At 31.7% G+C, this 20,436-nt stretch overlaps 1 protein-coding gene across 1 annotated transcript; it reads left to right on the top strand.

Moving 5' to 3' along the window:
* The first annotated feature begins 276 nt into the window (after positions 1-276).
* LOC143041884 (ras-related protein Rab-9B-like) lies at positions 277-19,371 on the top strand. Its single transcript, XM_076214020.1, has 3 exons — positions 277-376; positions 16,600-16,650; positions 18,370-19,371. Exon 3 carries the CDS (start codon positions 18,379-18,381, stop codon positions 18,991-18,993), a length of 615 nt encoding a protein of 204 aa, XP_076070135.1. The 5' UTR covers positions 277-376; positions 16,600-16,650; positions 18,370-18,378; the 3' UTR covers positions 18,994-19,371.
* Positions 19,372-20,436: the final 1,065 nt, after the last annotated feature.

Consider the following 20,436-nt stretch of genomic DNA (forward strand, 5'->3'; position numbering starts at 1 on the left):
AAGGCGAAGAAATGGAAAATAGCGTCTTAGTAACCAAGATTACAACGACTAAAACCCGTTGGTAGACGGATCGACACTGTTATGGTTACGGTTTTTTAAATTATAATAAAAAGCAATGTTGACAGTTCATAAATGACTAATTGAAATGATTTCGCGCTTTTCTAGATTAGTGTTCAATCACTTTATCTTATACACGTTAAGAAAGGTCTACCACGTGCCTTTGTTTACGCGTCCTTCGCAACAACCGGAAGTAATATCCGCATGATGATCACATGATGAATTACAGCTGACGTCATATTTTGACAGCCATGTCAAAGAAAGAGAAGATGTAGAGTATAGTATTAAGAGAAGCCAGCAATTGAATTATCTACATTAGGTAAAGACATTAAACATGTGTAAAATACAAAGTAAAATATGCTCTCATGCATCAGCACATCCCATGACAATGACCAACAATGAAACATGTCTTTATTTAGAAAAAGGGGGAGACAGTAAGAAATTACAAACTACCATATGTATAAAGCCTAAAGTATCTGTATCTGTATCGTTACGTCGAAGGTACCAATACTGGCTTTTACTCGACGGGAGAGAGAGCGCCTATTGTCGGCGTTGTAGAGCTGTTTTGAAGCTCTCAACTGATTTGGCGCACACTATTTCTTCTTCCAGTTGGTTCCAGTGGATCACAGTCTTGACAAAGAATGAGTTTTTAAATTGCTCAGTTTTACAGTTTGTAGTTTCAATTGCCTTTGAGTTGTTGGAAAGTTTGCTATAGCTTGCTATTGCTACTTTCCTTAGGCGTCGGCCTCAACTTCCGGTGAGACAGACTATCCCAATGTTCTGCTCCAAGATAATGTAGTACTAGTGTTCGACTTCTGATTCTTGGATACTTTGAGTTGCTACTCTTTTGAAAAGATTACAGCTTGAATAAAAAAGGAATGAATTTAGCTTCATATTGAAAATAAGTATCACAAACACTACTTTGCGGATCGGCCATTGGCTGAAGAGAAAATCAAAGAAATCTACGCGAGACAGCGTTTCATTCATGAATATTTCATGAATGAACATTTTCCCGCACTATTTTTTACTATGTACGATATTTACAACTGTTTATTATTGAATAAGTAAAAGCCCGAGTGCATCGAAAGAGTCCGGTATGTGAGAACAAGTTGATATTTGACAAAATTGTCGGATAATTGACAAGTGATAATGGTTTGATTTATTTTAACAATACACAGGTGATAGAATATAAAATAATCGATAATTATATGGCTTATGTCTCACGCCAAGGACGATTAAAGGTAAATACCGGCTTATAGAAATAAATAGAAAAGTGCATTGTTTTTGTCAAACCGACATCGATCTGAAAGTTTTGATGCCAAAAATCATTTGAAAACTTTTAATTCGTTAAGTACTAGCTGTTTCACATTCCAATGTGGATATAAGGACCTTCACTCGTTCAGCATGTTCAAGTGGATCAAACTGACAACAGAAAAAACATTGTCTTAATGACAATTAGTATCATAGCATCCGTATAATTTAAAAGCAACTGAGTCATCAACTACTTCTAAGAATATTATAGTTCAGTGTATCAAGACCGAGATCAAGCTAAAGACTAGTGCTGTAGAAATTATTAAAATGATTTAATAACATTTGTCCATGTACTAGCAAAATGACTTTCTTAGTGCTTAACAATGCAGTGGCGGATCCAGAACTTTTTATCCTCACTTTATTCCTGGGGCAGTATGATTTTTTAAGATTGACCTATAATTAATAATGTGTCCCCACAGAGGCAATGATTAAATAAATGGCTTAAAACAAAAATCTCAAATGTCATTGCCTCAATGGCAATTACGCAGCAGCAACTAAAATGTGTTACAGGACATGTATAAGCACCTCAGATCAACAGTGTATGAATCTAGTGTATATAAACTTTTTTATTCCTGAGGTAATACTACTATTGTTATGCCCCCACCATATTGAGTTTTATCCTTGTTTTTTTCTGTAAGTATGTACGTCCCTTACTTATGCGTACGTCCATACATCCCAAAATTGATTTCTGTTCTCTTACTTTAGTTTGCCTGAACCAAATTTTATGAAACTTATACGCAACCACAAAACACAAGTCAAGTTTGAATTTTGTCGGCGTCACTTTTACCATTCTAGATGTAAAGGGGTGAAATTTTCAGTATACCCTATCGAGTATATATACCTTTATATATAAAACATAAACATAAAAACGGTCTTTAGATTTAGAAGTATAGATATATAAGAATGTGTCCCCAGTACACGCATGCCCCATCTGCACTATCATTTTCTATGTTCAGTGGACAGTGAAAATGGAGTAAAAACTCTAATTTGGCATTAAAATTAGAAAGATTATATCATAGGGAACAACTATAATACTAAAATGACGAGGTCCAATTTATCAGCCGTCATGGGGTAAAAACGACAAATCAAAGAATTCAATTTTATATATATCCAATATAGGACAATGGTATTAATTAAAAATTAACAGCACTCTTCCACATAATTAATATTCACCTGTTACCTATTACCTTATCGGTACGTTTCTCATCTGACAGGCGCACCACCAAACAGTGTATTTCGGATTTTGCCATGTACACGGGTCATAGTCACAGGGTTGACACTACTTAATTCAATCATTGTCAAATTGTTCCCTATTGTAGTATTTTATGCAGTAAGACTTTCTAAGATGACAATACGAGTACTAAAAATCTGGACTTAAAATAAGGCGTATAGGTACAGTTTTCAATTTGTTAGCGGGCATGACATAAAACAGCGAATCAAAGAATTCAACTTTATTTATAACTAAATTAATAGATATAGGACAATGCTGTTGATTAAAAAATACTCCATTCCAGGACCTTTTGTTTTCAATTAATATTACCAATAATTGATAAGTTCCTGGTCGACGGGTTCAAACAGACAGATTTTGAAAGCAGAGAACACTGTGCATCTTATAATCGGCATGACTTTATCAGATGGCAATCCCAATACTAAAATAAGGCGTAGGCATAGTTATATACTTTAATTCAGTCACAGACCCGCGATATCACGGGTGTGTTCTAGTGTGTACTAAGTTTCAAATTGATTTGACTTCAACTTCATCAAAAGCTACCTTGACCAAAAACTTTAACCTGAATGGGACAGACGAACGGACGGAAGGACGGATGGACGAAGGGACGCACGGACCAGAAAACATAATGCCCATAAATGGGGCATAAAAAGTGATTTTTGTTTTTGGAAATTGCTGGCGAGACAATGGTTTAGTTTAAAAAATCAAAACAGTGATTTAAATACATATTTAAAATAATACACGTCAATAACCTATTTGAAATAATACACATATACAGTTGCAAACTTTCCAGAGGTGCTATCCAGCACTTTGATTTTTAACTGAGTTGTTCACTATGTTTGTGCTCTCAAAGTCTACAAAGCGTGTCGGTTTGATTGTTCTTTTGGTTTTGCTTTTTACCAAAAATTCGTCAGGTTTGATAGCTGGGACCAAACCCTCAACCACTTTGTACAGAAATACCAGTCTTTGGCTTGTTCTTCTGGATTGTAGGTTTTCAAGTTCCAGTACTGTTAGCATTTTGGTGACCGATCCTTCTTCTCTTGATTTATAGTCCCCTGTGATGAATCGAGCTGCTCTTTTTTGTATTCTTTCTAATTGGTTGATGTTGTTTGATGTATAAGGGTCCCATACAATTGCCCCGTATTCCATCGTAGATCTCACCAATGAAATGTATGCTGTTTTCTTGCAGTCTTTTGGGCAGAATCTTAGATTTCGTCTAAGAAAGCCTAGTGTAGAATTTGCTTTCTTAGTTACATTTGAAATGTGGGTGGTCCATTTCAGATCGTCCGATATCTGTAGTCCTAGGTATGGATTGTGTTTGACCTGTTGGAGTATGTGTCCATCAAGGGTATAGAACTTCTGGCTTTTGTTCTTAATGCTCAGGATGTAACATTTCTTTGCATTGAAGCGCATACCCCAGTCTTTGGCCCATTTTTCTAGGCTAACCAGATCTTGTTGTAACAGTGTGTGGTCCCGTTGTGTTTTTATATTTCTGTACAGCAGACAATCATCAGCAAAAAGTCTAACAGTTGATTTTACTGAGTCTGGGAGATCATTGATATGACAGAGGAAGAGAAGGGGGCCGAGTACGGTTCCTTGTGGCACTCCTGAGTCCACTGTAGCTTCTTCAGATTCCTCTCCATCAATGACAACCTTCATCCTTCTCTGAGTTAGAAACATTTCTAACCATTTATTTAGTGGTCCTCTCACACCATATTCATCTAGTTTGTGCAGGAGTTTGTTGTGTGGCACTGTGTCAAATGCTTTTGAAAAATCCAGGATAGCAACATCAATTTGGTTACCAGCATCGTGTGATTTCATGAAGTCGTGCAATGTGACTAGTAGCTGTGTTTCACACGAGTATCCGGATCTGAATCCATGGTTGAGTGATGTTAGTACCCTGTGTTTGTCTAAATGGTTAAGTATGTGCTTACAGATGATATGTTCAAGTATTTTACACGGCACAGATGTTAGTGATACCGGTCTATAATTTTCTGGTGCATGTTTGTCTCCTTTTTTAAAGACGCTCGAGATGTTAGCATTTAACCAGTCTCTTGGCAGTTCTCCAGTATTTATTGACTTTTGGTATATTATTGAGAGTCCTGGTGCAAGTTGTTTTGAGCACTCTTTGAGTATACATCTCATTGTCCAGTAGGAAACATAACATGTATTTTCAGCTAGGTAACATGTTTATGCAATAATTGTACAATACTTCACAATATGATGATAGTGTAACCTGAGAGAATGATTCTTCTTGCAAAATAGTGTGTCTCTGCCGGGACTACATGGACTAGAACCCTGGCTGTCTGTGTTACAATACACCTTATCGCTATTTGTCCGCCATTGCTGGAAATCACACAGGTTCCCGTAAAATTTTGACGTCATAAAACAAAATGTCTGACGCCACAATGGAAAAGTGATTGTTGTTGACGTCAAAAGTTCAAGCGGACGGGTCAGCCGGGAATAGCGATAAGGTGTATACAGCGCATAAACCGACTGAGATTAATAAGTACTTTCTAAGCTCAACCGCTTATGGCTGACTTAGTATCTATCCCATGTTCTAAGGAAAGCAATCCTGTCACACTAAACACATGCACTGAACCGACTTTTTAATGCCATTTCAATGGACTTGTCATCAGTCTGCATATCAACATGTATATACATGATATATATATATATATACACATTATCGCTATTCCTCCGCCATTGCTGGACATCACACAGGTTCCAGTAAAATATTGACATCATCATATAAAATATCTGACTCCGCAATGTAAAAGTTATTGTATGACGTCGATAGTTCAAGCGGGACAGATTCTCCGGTTAGCCTGGGAATAGAGATTAGGTGTATTGACAGGACTTGACCACTACCCAATAATAATACAATAATAGCAGATTTTTATCGATGGGTCATAGTTAAATGTTAATAAATAATATGCATGATACGTAAGTGGACATGTCATCAAATACGTTCTCGCTAATAACTTAATAATTACAGACATGACAGATGATAGCAAGAAAATGTCATTCAAACTTATTCAATTCAATTCAATTCAATATTTTATTGGAAAGAGCACAATAGAGGCGTGATCCAAATACAGACAATTATAATATTAAAACAACATATAAATGAAATAAAGATTCATGTAACAAGTCATGAGCCAATTCTATGTATACAAATACATTATAGACTGATATTGATACCATAGACTTATATTTCAGTATTATTATAGATTTTCGTATATTTACTTAAAACACACAATACAAGATATTTATATATATATATGTATATGCACAAACTACTGTAAAAGATTATTATCTGATGAAACGGTATGGTGGTCTCTCAAATCAAGAGCTTCTTCAATATACATACAAATAGATTTTAATTCCTTTTCAGACATAGGATTTAACATTTTGGTAAAATTTTCATCCAAATTATTTGAATTAATATCATTTATTTTATATTTAGATCTAATGTTTTTATATTGCGGACATTCAATCAAGAAATGAATCTCATTTTCAATTTTTTCTGTGCAAAATTTACAAAATCTCTCATTAGATGGTATTTTTGGTCTTGCATACCTCCCAGTTTCTATTGCTAATGAGTGTGCACTTATTCTTAATTTAGTGAGTTTTTTTCTAAGGTATTTAGGAATATTAAAATTTAAATATTCTTGTTGTTTAAATTTAGTATAAATTTTACTAAAAAATAAAAGTTTACCACAGTTTCCATCTTTTATCTTAGAAAGTTCAAAAATAATTTTATTTTTGTAAAAATCTTCTAGTTTCTGTTTGAAATTAATATTACAATGCTTGTTGAAGGATATTCCAATATATTTCATTAATTCAGATAGTTTATAAGACCATGAATTTTCTTTATTTGTGAGAGTTTTGTCCACTTCAAAAGCAGCTTTGAGAATTTCATGCGGACCACCAGACCGTTCACCAATATTACTGAGACGCTCATAATATTTAAACATAAGTTGATAACATTTAATGCTAATGGGTAAAGTGCCCAATTCACACCGCACTGCTAGATTGGAAGACTTTCCATGAACCCCAAGTATGTTTTTAAATATGGAGTTTTGTGTTTTTTCTAATTTACTTTTGTCTAATGCTTCAAAATTTGGTTTGAATTCTGATATCCATACTTCTGATCCATAAGTTAAAATAGGAGTTATCATTGAATTAAAAAGCTGGAGCCAAGTCTTAACAGACAAATTTTCACTATATGGTAGTTTTGACTTCAATGCAAAATATGCTTTTTTAGCTTTATCTGAGAGGCTTGACACTGCCTGTATAAATTTTCCAGAGCTATGAAAATCAACTCCTAAGTATTTATAACAATCAACAATTTCAATTGCATTAGAGCTGTAATAAAAGTAAAAGTTTTCTTTATTTACTTTAATTTTAGAGAAAATTATAATTTTTGTTTTCTTAAGGTTCACGTCCAGTTTCCATTCAGTACTATATTTTTGTAAAGAATCAAGAGGGTTCTGGAGACCATCTGCAGATTCTGATATCAACAATAAATCATCTGCATACAATAAATGATTCACTTTTTGACCATTTAAATTAACTGCACTAGTTAAGTTTGTTTCTAAGTATTTTCCTATGTCATCAACAAATATATTAAATAAAGTTGGACTTAAACTGTCACCTTGTTTGACACCCTGATTAGCAAGAAAAGGCTTGGTAAACATATTTTGATATTTACATGAATATAAGGTATTAGAGTACATGTCATGCAGTATATTATAAAATTTGCCTTGTATTCCTTTATTTTGTAATTTTAAGAACAGAGCTGATCTCCAGACACTGTCGAAAGCCTTTTTAAAATCTACAAAACACACATATAGTTTCTTTTTACATTTAAACAAATATTTGTTTATTATTGTTTTTAAGATAAAGACATGATCTACAGTTCTGTAATTTTTTCTAAAACCACCTTGATTTGAAGATAATAAATTATGTGTTTCAAGAAAATCACTAAGTCGTTTTTGTAAAATGGATGTAAAGACTTTACCAAGACAGCTTGTAATGCTTATACCTCTATAGTTCCCACAATCAGATGGGTCACCAGATTTATAAATTGATGTCAATAGAGAAATGTTCCAAATTTTTGGGAATTTTTCTGAGTTAAGTATCTTATTAAAAAGTTTTGTTAAAAGTAAAACTAGTGTGTTTGACCCCACCTTTAGAAATTCATTAATTATTAAATCAGGACCTCCAGATTTTCCCTTTTTTAGCTTCTTAATGCAGTCTTTGATTTCTTTACATGTAATAGGGACATTAAGGGATGTATTAGAAAAGTTTTGATTTTTGTTCTCTATATTTTGATTTGTATCAGTCTTATCATTATTACTTGAAGCAAGTAAATTTTTATAATGAATCTCCCATTCTTTGGCAGAAATAGCAGGCTCACAGTTATTATTCTTTTTTTTTTATTTATTAATGCTTCCCCAAAATTCTTTGGTGTTCTTTGGGTTTATCTCATTTATTTGTTTTATCAAGGAATGAAAAAAATCCTTTTTTAATTTATTTTTCAATTTATTGTACTCTCTTTTACAGTTGCAATAAGTTAATCTTAATGCATTATTATTAGGGGCTTTAGCTAATCTATTTCCAAGGGAACGCACTTCTCTTCTAAGGAGTAAGCAATCATTTGACATCCATACTTTTTTAGGTTTTGCTTTTTTTGTGTGTCTTTGCATTATGGATTTTTTTAAATTTGCTTTAAAAGAAACTGATTTTTTTGCAGCTTCTAAATAGATTTCATTAGTTTTGTTCACTAAGAAGTCAATATCATTAAAATTATTATCATCAATTAGTTTGTTTAAAGATAGAATGTCTTCTATACTCTTTTCTTCTAATAAAGCATCAATATAAATGTCCTTACTTTGATCCGCCCATTTAAATTTACCAGGAAGGGACCATAGTTCTTCCTTATCTATTTCTTTAGAATTTTTAAAATTAAAAATATTCAATGCTATTAAACAATGATCTGATAGATCAGTAGGTGGTTTTACCATAAAGTTATTGATGGTATAAAATAAATTCTGTGATGTCAACATATAATCTACTGTGCTCTTACCATTACTATTATAAAATGTGAAGTAGCCAAGTGAGTCACCAAGGAATCTTCCATTCACAATTCTCATTTGAGAGGACTTACAGATATTCACAAGTAAATTCCCATGTAAATTGTTTTTGATCTAATTGATTTCTTTCTAAGGGTAAATCAGGTGTATAATCTTCCGGTACTGGACAGTCTGTAAAACTGTCATTAACACCATCATTTTGAATAAAATCATTTAACCCTCCTGTGCGTGCGTTAAAATCACCACTTAAAATCACCTCACCTTTTGATAGGAAAAAAGAAATATCATTTTCCAATTTTGTGAATGTCAGTTCAGAAATATCCTTATTAATATATGGTTTCATGTAGGTAAAACAAAGAAAAATGTTTTTCTCCAAATTGAGAAAAGTTCCATCTATTTTCAACCATATTGAGAAGTTGTTCTGTTTTATTTCAGAAATAACATTTTTAAATTTGGCTTTTATAAATATAAGCATGCCACCTGATGGTCTCCCCCTTTTTTTTTGCCTTAATAGGCTTAACTATATAGGGAGATGTAAAACCTGGAAGATTTCCTGGAGACTCTCTCGACATTGTTTCTGCAAAACATACTATGTCATATTTACAAACATTTTCAATAAACAAATCATCCTGAAATTTATCTTCATTTAAACCATGAATATTCCAATAGGCAATATTCATATAGCAAGTCAAAAATCTATCTATTTACAAAGGACATGGGGAAAGGGAAATAACTCAATTATTATTACTTTAAAGATTTTTTGGTTAATAAAACATATATATATATATATATGCAGGGACATATCTTTTTGTAAAATCATTGATGTGTGTAATGTATATTTTTCTTTTCTTTCAGTTATCAAAATTATATATAAATTCATAAGTTTCTTTTACTTTTACTTGAAACACCAAAATGAGACTCAAACATGGAACAAGGGTAGAATTTTTTGTTTCTTGAAATATTTGCTAGTTTCATGTATAATACTAAGTAAACATTGTTAGCAATATGCGTGTAATACTGCCTATACTATATATAGTAAGTTGTAACCATATACTTTTAAAAGTGTATAATACAATATACATGTATATGTTATTAATGACATTTTCAAGCAACTTAAATAAAACAAAACATACTATTGTGATTTTTGTACAAAAATAAAATAATAACAACTAGAATAAATGCTTATAATTCCAATTGGCCATAATTTAAGTATAACTAAATGTACTGTACTCTATGGCTTTTTTCTCTCTAAAGATTTATTATTGAATTATCGTGCAAGTTCAATAAGTCTACTGAGAAGCTGGTTCATCTCACTTTGGTTGGATCTCCCATTGTTAGCGTTATGATATTGTTGACTATAATAGTCATAGGGATTTTGGTTCTCATTATACATGTAGTTTTGCCGGTAAGACTGATTGTCGTTGTTTTGTCGACCGTAGGAGTGGTTCTGTCTCATGTGTCTGTAGTTTCTGTTTGGTGTTTTGTTTGTTGAATTAGAAGTCTTATATTCATTATAAGGTTTGAGTCCAAATACTGGGTTTAAATGCGTTTTCAATATCCTGACAAGGTATTTTTTGCCTAATTGGTTAAAGTGAATTCCATCGTCTTGAAAAATAGATGTATTAGTACCAATTATGTCATTGTTTAAAATGAATTCAACATCTGATTGATTTTCACAATATTTCTGTATTTCCTCATTGAATTCTTTAGCTTTTCTGTTGAAATGGGACTGTTTCACATGATCAAACGTTGGTAAAACATGTATCTTGGAGTGAGTATGGCTGTTTTTTGTGTCATCTATAAGGGTTTTCATCTCATTAACACATAAAGTAGTTGTTTTAATACTCAAGTCATTGCTTCCTACACCTAACACTATATGTCTGGTGTCTTTATTTGTTGTTTGAAGAATAGCCTCCCCTGCACCTTTTATATTCTTCTTTCCTGGTCCAAGAACCTTGATTTTGGATTGAACATTTCTGTAAAGTTTTGAAGCCAATAGACCATTTCCATGAGAGTCTATAATTATTTCTAAATCTAGAAAATGTGGTTTTTCTTTAGAAATGCTGTTTTCATCATTTTTCTTAATATATTGTTGTTCTCTGTTTTTTTCACTTATAGGTGTAACTGTCATATCATCATTTAGTGAAGTTAGCTCGGTAAATCTGTTCTGTGTACTAACGTTTGCCTCATATTGCATTTCAGCTGCATGTGCATGTATCTCATGTTGTTGCTTTTCAAGATCAGATATTTTCTTCTTTAACAGTCAGGGGACTTACTTAAATGAGTGATTTTCTAAATCACTGATTTAAGTAACATTATTTCCATTCAGATTGGAAGTAAGAGTTGTCTTTCTTTAATAATCACCTATTTAAGTAGTACAAATTAATCACTAGAAGAAGTGATTGAATTTTATTATGGCTTTAAATATAGAATACTAATGATCCAGGGACTAATTATGTTTCTAAACTTATCAGAACCAACATCTGTGTTGTCTAGGATGACCAGGTCATTTCAGGTGATGACCTTGTACTGAATCTAGGATAATGACATAAAAATCACTTGTTTAAGTATCATTCCTCAATTTCCTTCCCCAAAATCACTTATTTAAGTATCATTATTTTAATAACCCCCACTAATTTCAACACCCCCAAACAGTGAAATTTTTATCGCGAACAGTAGAATTTTATTACATAATCTGAAAGATGAAACCTTGAACTTTACAGGAAAAATACTCCCACTGCTGGGAAAAATCTGTTAAGAAAGTATGAGTTTATTATGTAAAGCCATTATTATAGCATTTTTTCAACTAAAATAGAATTTGCAGATAAATGATAGCATCAAAGGCATAAACCTTGCTACATAAAAGAAGAAAAAAGTTCATTTTTTCCTATTTTATAAATGAAAAGATATTATTAAAACCTATGTGTTTAAAATTTTGGTAAAACTACAAAATCACAATTTGTGACAAAACTTCACTTATTTCAGTAAGTCCCCTGACTGTTAAGAACTGGTTTTTGTCCTCAAGAGCCTCATTTTGTGTTTTCAATTTTGAGTTGGACAACTCCAAATCTGTCAACGCTTTCTTTAATTCAGAATTTTCCTTAAATGTAGCTTCATTTGTTTGCAAATTTATTTTTGTCAAGATTGACTTTTGAAAGTCTACAAATTTCTTTTCAAGGACTGCTGTACTTACATATTGTTTCTTTGTTTGACTAGACGATAAAACAAGACCATGAAGCTCTTTTTCTAATTTTTGTTGATTTTCTTTTAGGTCATTCAGATTTTGATTAAGTTCTGATATTTTGTTATCGTAGCTATTGTTATCTATCGGGTTGTCATCTTTTAAGCCTGCACAGGTGTTTGACACCCTCACATACTTTGCTTTCTAATAGTTGCAATGATGCAAGGATATTTTCTGCAGATTGTTTATTTATCACAGAAGCATGTGCTTTTGGTGTAACAATTCTAGGGGTTGATATTTTCATTGGTTTTGTCTCACTTTTGTCCAAATGATTTATGAAGTCATTATACTCTGTATTTGATGAATCAAGAAGACTATTGTGTTCACAATTTGTAACTGTATTGTCTAATTTAAAATGATTGTCTAGTATTGATTGAAGATATTGGAACTCTGTTTTTGCCCATGATAAATAATGTGTCCCTTGAACTGTTATGAGAAAGGTTGTTGGATATAAATGAAATGTAAGCAATTTGTTTGAGTCAATATTTATTTCATCTTCAGTGCCCTTAAAAAGTTGTATAAATATTTCTCCAATTATGCCCTCTTTTGTATTTTCTTTGTCAGTCCATTTGCAGGTATAATTGTCCAAAGCCCCAAATTGGGAGTGGTATCTAAACGCAAAAGTTTTTATCCAAAGCAGAAACCGATCTTTTGATTCAACTCGGAATGCTACCATACGCGCAGCTGGCCTGTACAAGTCATGATCTAGTTTCTCAAAAGGTGCCTTGATAGCAATGCCTGTTGGTGGTTTTGGTTGATCAGACAACTTATACTTAATAAATTCAGTGTCGGGCATCCAAAGGTTGGATTTAGTAACGCTTTCAACGGCAATTTTAGGTAGATCGTCAAAAATAGACGCCATGTTATTGTTAGTTTTACAGCGACGTGACAGGTTTCTGTTTAAAAAAATGAAGATAACAGATACAACGGCTATAATTCTCTGTTGTGATGGATATAATATAAATATGGCACAAAATGTGCACTTGGAACTATTCCCTGACCTTTGTCCTTTTATGTTTAGTAATTGTTTTTAAATCATAGTTTGCTTATGATAAAAAAAAAGCATGTTCCCCAACCGGAACCGGAAGTACGAATTAATACGTGATGCCAGTCACTGTGCATCTAACTTGTAATATGTCACTTCAAAGTTGTCATAATCACATTCATTTCATCACCATGATCACAGAACACTTCATCGATCAGAAGGGTACAGAATGCAAACGAGGGAAAAAAAGGCACTGATGTCATTCCCGATTTCACAAACTATTATGAAACACTTCACATCTAATCATAGTTTATTTTATATATGACAAAATATATAAAACTTGTACATGTATTTGTTGAACTTAAGAATTATGTGATCAATTCACTGTTTTTCAGCTGTTAGTCATAAATGAGAGTCAACATCTTCCTAGATTAATATCTTTAATTAATAAGGATGACTATACCTGAAATGTATACATACACAGAACATTAGTAAATGATTAGTTAGTCAATTTATTTCATCTCACGCAGTTTGCACATTTTTCAGTCAGACATTTCCAAATTGAATAAATCTCTAAAAGTCTTGTGAAGTTTGAGATTTTATTAATTTTATACTAAGACTCCAATGAGATTCATTTCCCATTAGATATACATGTTCTGTTCCCAGGTCTGTTAGAAAAGAATCAGGGTCGGTTGGCTAACTTTTGCTTTCTCATCATACATGTCAGACTTCTAGATTTGGCACATGATATACAAGTGTACAATTGTACTGTACAGAAGTGTTAATAACTGAATTTAGTGATTCATTAAAAGACCTCCTTAGTCTTGCGCATGATTGTATAAATATGATAAACATGATAAAAGAAGCTCCTTTATCATGTTTATCATGTTTATCATATTTATACAATCATGCACATTTTACAAGACTAATCAAAGACTAATTATTCAATCAAGGTTAAATCTGACAGTCTTATAATTCAACAGTTCTGCATCTACACAATGTATAGTCCAACAGTCGGACAATCTTTTATTTGACAGTCCGATAGTCTGACCCTCTAATAATTGAATAGTCAGAACTGTGGTCACTTTTCTCTGAAAAATTACGCTTGTAGAATATAATGTTTGTATTATATATACATGATATACATGTGGGTTTATTTCATTAGAAATAAGACTTTAGTGCCTGTTGACCTAATTTCTAAATTTACAGTTCATGTATATTACATGTACAATGTACAAATGTATGTTAGCTGAAGGACACTTCAGCTGCGGGAGTTTCTCATTGAAGACCCATTGGTGGCCTTCGGCTGTTGTCTACTACATGTAGTACATGTATATGGTCAGGGTGTTGACTCATTGACACATTCCCCATTTCCATTCTCAATTTTATGTTTATGTGAAATTCTAAGTCAACTGTGTCAGTCAGGGGTACTACTTATACAAGTAACAGAATGTTTTTAACCACAAAAGAAAGATTGGGACTGATTTTGGGGGTTATGGTCCAAACGGTTTAGAAATTAGGGTCCAAAAACAAGCATTTATCTTGTTTCAGGACAATAAATTGTGAATAAGTATTTCAATTGCTCTGATATTGTACCACAATGTTCATACCATAAATTAGAAGGTTGGGATATATTTTAAGGGTTATGGGGCAAACAGTCTAGGAATTAAGGGTCAAAAAGGGGTCAAAAACAAGCATTGATGTAGTTTTGGGACAACAACTTATGTATGGATCTCTCTGACATTGTACCACAAGGTTCCATATAACGAAGGGAAGGCTTTGATTTAGTTTGGGGTTAATATCCATGAAAATTTAGGTAGTTACAGCCCTTAAGTAGTACCCCTGACTGACATATTAACACATGTTACAAGAGTAAAGTGTACTATAAATTTAGAATTTAATACATGCATTTATCATGTTTATTATTATATTTACGAATCACAGATAACTTGGAAAAACTGGAGATAAAATTACTGTGATTGCAAAAAATTTGTCAATTAGAAATTCACTACTAAAAATATTTTACATTATTGCAAAGCTGGTTCTGTGATGCATGTAGCATTTAGGCATTAATTTATGAAAAACATTCATTGCTATACATTCTGAATATTTACAGTTCTGAATTAATTAAAACCATTAGGCTCAGCTTTATAATTAGCACTAAAACAATATAAGAACATTTATATTTAGTTTTATACATACATGTATTACAATGTACATGTACTATCATGATTATATACATGATATACATGTAATGACATTTAACAGTCTATTATTTGAACTTGGAATTATTTTTAACTATGGAATTTGCTTGATTTCTTGTTATTGAATTTTTAATAAATTCCATGTTTATTATGTACTGAAATGTTCTGTGCTGCGCACAACACTTCCTGTTACAAAGAAAATAGTATATTTTCAATAGAATGTACTGTGCCGCGCACAACACTATCTAACCAAAATACATTGTATGGAAAGTGTTATTAACCGCTCAAAAGATCATAATACAAAATAAACATGGAATATATAAAAAAAATTAAACACAAGAAATTATGCGAATTCCATTATTAAAAATAATTCCAAGTTCAAATAATAGCCTGTTATTTGTTCTTTTATAATTCATTTGTAATTTTCTATAATAATTACATGTACATGTATATATTGATTGACCTAATAATAGGTGTTAATGTTTATTGTTTCCATACATTCCATAAGTGTCATTTCTTAGACATGCAAGAAATAACTAAAACATGAGTATTTATTCTCTAGGGTTTAAAGTAAATGAAAGAAATGTTACATCACTCATAAATTATGTAATGATAAGTTCATATAAGTACTATTTATCCTGTATTTATTTATCATTCCATGTTGAGGGATAATTTTTGTTTGTCTAGTTTACTGTTTAAATTTTCAAAAAGGATTCTGTTTTTTTTAAAAATCAGAGGCATCATAATGCATCAGGTATAGTTACTTCCAAACTTATATGTACATTGTAGTCTCAGCATCATTAAAGCACTAAATAGATTTTATAATAGATTCATGGTTCTCACTTTGACAAGTGCATGAGTCAATTTTAGAGAAACAGTAATAGTAACAGGCCATTATTTGAACTTGGAATTATTTTTAATTATGGAATTTGCTTGATTTCTTGTTATTGAAATTTTTAATAAATTCCATGTTTATTCTGTACTGAAATGTTCTGTGCTGCGCACAACAATTTCTATTACAAAGAAAATAGTAAATTTTTAGTAGAATGTACTGTGCCGCACACAACACTATCTAACCAAAATATATTGTATGGAAAGTGTTATTAACCGCTCTAAAGATCATAATACTAAATAAACATGGCATTTATCAAAAAATTTAAACACAAGAAATTATGCAAATTCCATAATTAAAAATAATTCCAAGTTCAAATAATAGCCTGTTTAGTATTCCATTTGAAGATACTGGGGAGACACTGCATGTATTCAAATTTCTATGTAACTTTAATAATTGTACGAGCCATGACCATGATGACATTGTCCTCTAGCTTCCATTTTAATATTTATTTCTATAGTTTTATATAATTTGATAAATTTCACTGTTCTACATGTACTAAAGAACTATGTAAGTTGTAGCATATAAATGTACATGTACATTTAGTTCATATATTTATTAATGTTTTCTTATTTTTCAGGTTATATAAGAACACCAATATTAAGCATTGAATATAGTTAGTAATTTAAAGGTGAGTTTGTTTAATCATGGAAATGTGTTGTTAGAAGACACTTATAGAATCATGGACATGTGATTATACATGTTGTATTATCTTTATTTTCTAAATTCTCACTGATGAAGTAATAAGGGTGGTTCCAATAAAATATGCATAGTACATGTATGTAGGGAATGCGTTTTCTAAATAGGGTAACCACTTACAATGTATTGAGTAAATTTTATGTATTCCCCTTTCATTTTCCCTTTATGAAAAGGGTTTGACAACCAATTATTTGAAAAGTCATAGTGCCTGTTTGACATTTTACGCAATGTCTTTTTTTAATACTGATATGTTCATAATCCAACCCTGCCTATAGAAATATATTCATTTTATCATTTGATACATTTATCTAAGCAGCCTTCATGGTCATAAGGATATTTTCCATATCAGAAAATTCTCCCCCTTGCACAACGTTCTGACCAAGATGTTATGCCTAACAAAGGCACAGAAGTGACAGATTAATAACTCTTCTAACACCAAACACTTTGAAGGAAAGATAATGATTTGGAAGCATGCCTAATATATATACATGTATTTTCATTAATAAGTTTCACAGCCAAGGCTCCAGTGTTCTCGCCAGGCCGTTCTAGCGTTGCAGTACCGAAATGCTATAATAATTTCTGCAACGCTATAATTATTTTGAGGATGGTATTTTTCTTGTGTCTATATCGCAAAACCATGTCCTTAATTTTTAACTTTCATCTAATTACCGCTTGTAAATCGGACAATAAAGGCAATTGAAACAATAGAATACTGTGAAAGTACTTTTATTCGTGGGGTACCAATTTTCGTGGTTTTTGTGGATGACTTTATCCACGAATTTAAGTGTCCAACGAAATAAAATAACCATTGTCTAAATCAAGACCTGGAAAGATCCCATTAAAGTTTAATAGCAGTCACAGAACTACAACCGCATGCAGGATTATACCCATTTAATCTTTAATAACCTAAAATGTACAACTTTTGTTTTTGATCAATGAAAGTCAGATTTCCGGTATTGATATGCTAGTATGATAAAGTGTTCATTTTATATCCTCATAGTTCTCGTACATATAAGAAATAAAAAAAATTATGCTGGTCTTGATTTTGCTAAGAATTATTTGGCAATTCCTAGCATTTGTTTATGTTACTGTTTTCTTTTAATTTAGGTGACATGTTAATGGCCTAATTAACACCTTTGATGGTCTTTAATCTGTTGATCACTTTATCATAGGTTAATTAGTGTTATCACTACGATTTACACGGGTTAATGTTTACTTTGCAATTTCCTTTAATCTAGACTATTTGTAACCCTCGTTTCTAAAGGCTTCAATTTTTCAATTTTATTTTTTTTTAGAAAACTAAAATCCACGAATTTAAAAACCCACGAACATGTAAATATTGCTCAAACCACGAAAATTGATACCCACGAATTAAAGTACTTTCACAGTAATTCAAGTTTAAGGTATGATTAAAATTGAGAATGGAGTTTGCATACACGAACCTTTGTGGTAGTGGTAAATATGATTATATTTCTGCCCTTTATTTACCCTATGATTATATCCCGGCCCCTTATTTACCCTATGATTATTGATTCTACAGAATATTTTGTGAATGAGCCCCTAATACTGTAGTAGAATCTTGTTTTGTTGGCATGCTATTTCACCTATATATAGTAATAATTTAATCAGTCAAATTACCTTTCTGTTGTAGGTTTATAAAATGTCTGGTAAATCCAAGCTGTTAAAGGTTGTCCTACTAGGAGATGGAGGTGTGGGTAAAAGTTCCTTAATGAATAGATTTGTCAGCAACAAGTTTGATGCTCAGTCTTTCCACACGATAGGTGTTGAATTCCTTAATAAAGATGTGGAAGCTGATGGAGAGCACTACACAATGCAGATTTGGGACACAGCAGGCCAGGAACGATTTAAAAGTTTACGAACGCCATTTTATAGAGGAGCTGATTGTTGTTTGTTGACATTTGCTGTAGACGACATGCAGAGTTTTAGAAATTTATCTATGTGGAAGAAAGAGTTTTTATACTATGCTGACATTGAAGACGGGAATAATTTTCCTTTCGTAATTCTGGCAAATAAAGTTGATGTTGACAATCGTTGCATTCCAGAAAGTGACGGGAAGGAATGGTGTGCGAACAATGGACAAACTCCATATTTTGAAACAAGTGCCAAAGATTCAACAAATGTAGAGGAAGCATTTAAAGCTGCAATACGAAGGATAAGACAACTTGAGGAATTTGTAGAAATGAAACCATCGCATGGTAATTCTGTAGACTTGCGTAAAAAATCAAAAGCTCAACAGTCAGGATGCTGTAATTAAATTTTTTTATCTGATTTTGATATTTGAAATCATTAATAAGTTTTTCATAATTTTGCTATCACTAGGAAGCTTTTATTTTTAAGATACTTCTTTTGATGAGAAGCAATCTGCAATGTAGTTCATTTTAATCAGACCAGGAATGCAATCAATGTATGTGCATTCCAGAATTCATTTAAAAATTTAGATGCAATCATGTTAATGCAAATCCTTCTCATGTTTTTAATTCAACAGGTTTTTCCATTTTATATGTCTTTATCAACCCTGTGTTTAAGCATCTCATGGTAAGATTAATAATCGTGATTACGTTTTATAATTTCATTTATTGTTATGCCCACCTAAAATTTGTACATTATATAGATAATAAAGTATTGGAAATATCGGGTTCTAATATTCATCATGAATATAACATGTACATGTACTACTATGTCTAAAGCTGATGCAGGGATACATCTTTCTTTTGTTCATATATACAATCATATACATTTGTACCATGTATACATGTAATCATGGTAAAACAATACAGTAACTAACAATTATTTAAACATGACTAATTTTGGAATCATTGATAAAATACTGGGACATGTATTCCATTAATTATGTCTAAGATGTAATTTTGTTTTTCCTATTCCTTCTTTGATTGGAGACAATCATCGTCAATGATAGTCCTCTTAATGTAATTAACAGGTCTTCCTCCTTGATTACATGTAGTTTATTTTTTAAATGTGCTTGTTTAACTGCAAATTGTTTATAACACAGAAAAGTTAAAGATTTATCCAAACGGGGTGGTGGGATTGTTTGATTTTTTTTTAAACTGTAACAATTAATATAATTGCCACATTAATGCATATATATGTCAATTACAAATTTTTCACAAATTCATAATCGGGTCAAATGAATTCTTTTTTTCATGTTATGTTTAATTATGATTCATGAGTTGAAATACCAAATATAAGTTAGTAAAGGCTTCCATTTGTATTTGATTTATATAATATAAAAAAGAAACACTTGAAAATAGTACAATTACAGTATCGACCATTGTGGTAAACGAACAACAACGAAATTCAGCGTATGTCAAAGTGTAAATGTTATACTATTATAAATTATGTCATTGCATACTTTTTCTTTAAAGCAGATGATTTTATAAACTTATGAGTTGATATAATTGTTGATTTTATTCATGTCTAATCAAACTTAATTGTTTGCTTCTACATTGAAATGCATAATTTATGCACACTATATATTTAGTAAAAAACTGTATTTAGACAACACACTAAATATTGTCTGCATTAATTTACATGGTAGGGGATCTTAACACATGCCTGGACTTAACTTTAGACAGACCCCTGAAAAATAGTTTTGATTTCTTGTCTTGCCAAATAAAAACAAATTCCCTGCTTGGTTGCAAGTGCAATGTATTATGTATCATGGAAATAAAAGTGTTAA

Source organism: Mytilus galloprovincialis, chromosome 8 (assembly GCF_965363235.1).
Source record: "Mytilus galloprovincialis chromosome 8, xbMytGall1.hap1.1, whole genome shotgun sequence".
Classification (NCBI taxonomy): Eukaryota; Metazoa; Mollusca; class Bivalvia; order Mytilida; family Mytilidae; genus Mytilus; species Mytilus galloprovincialis.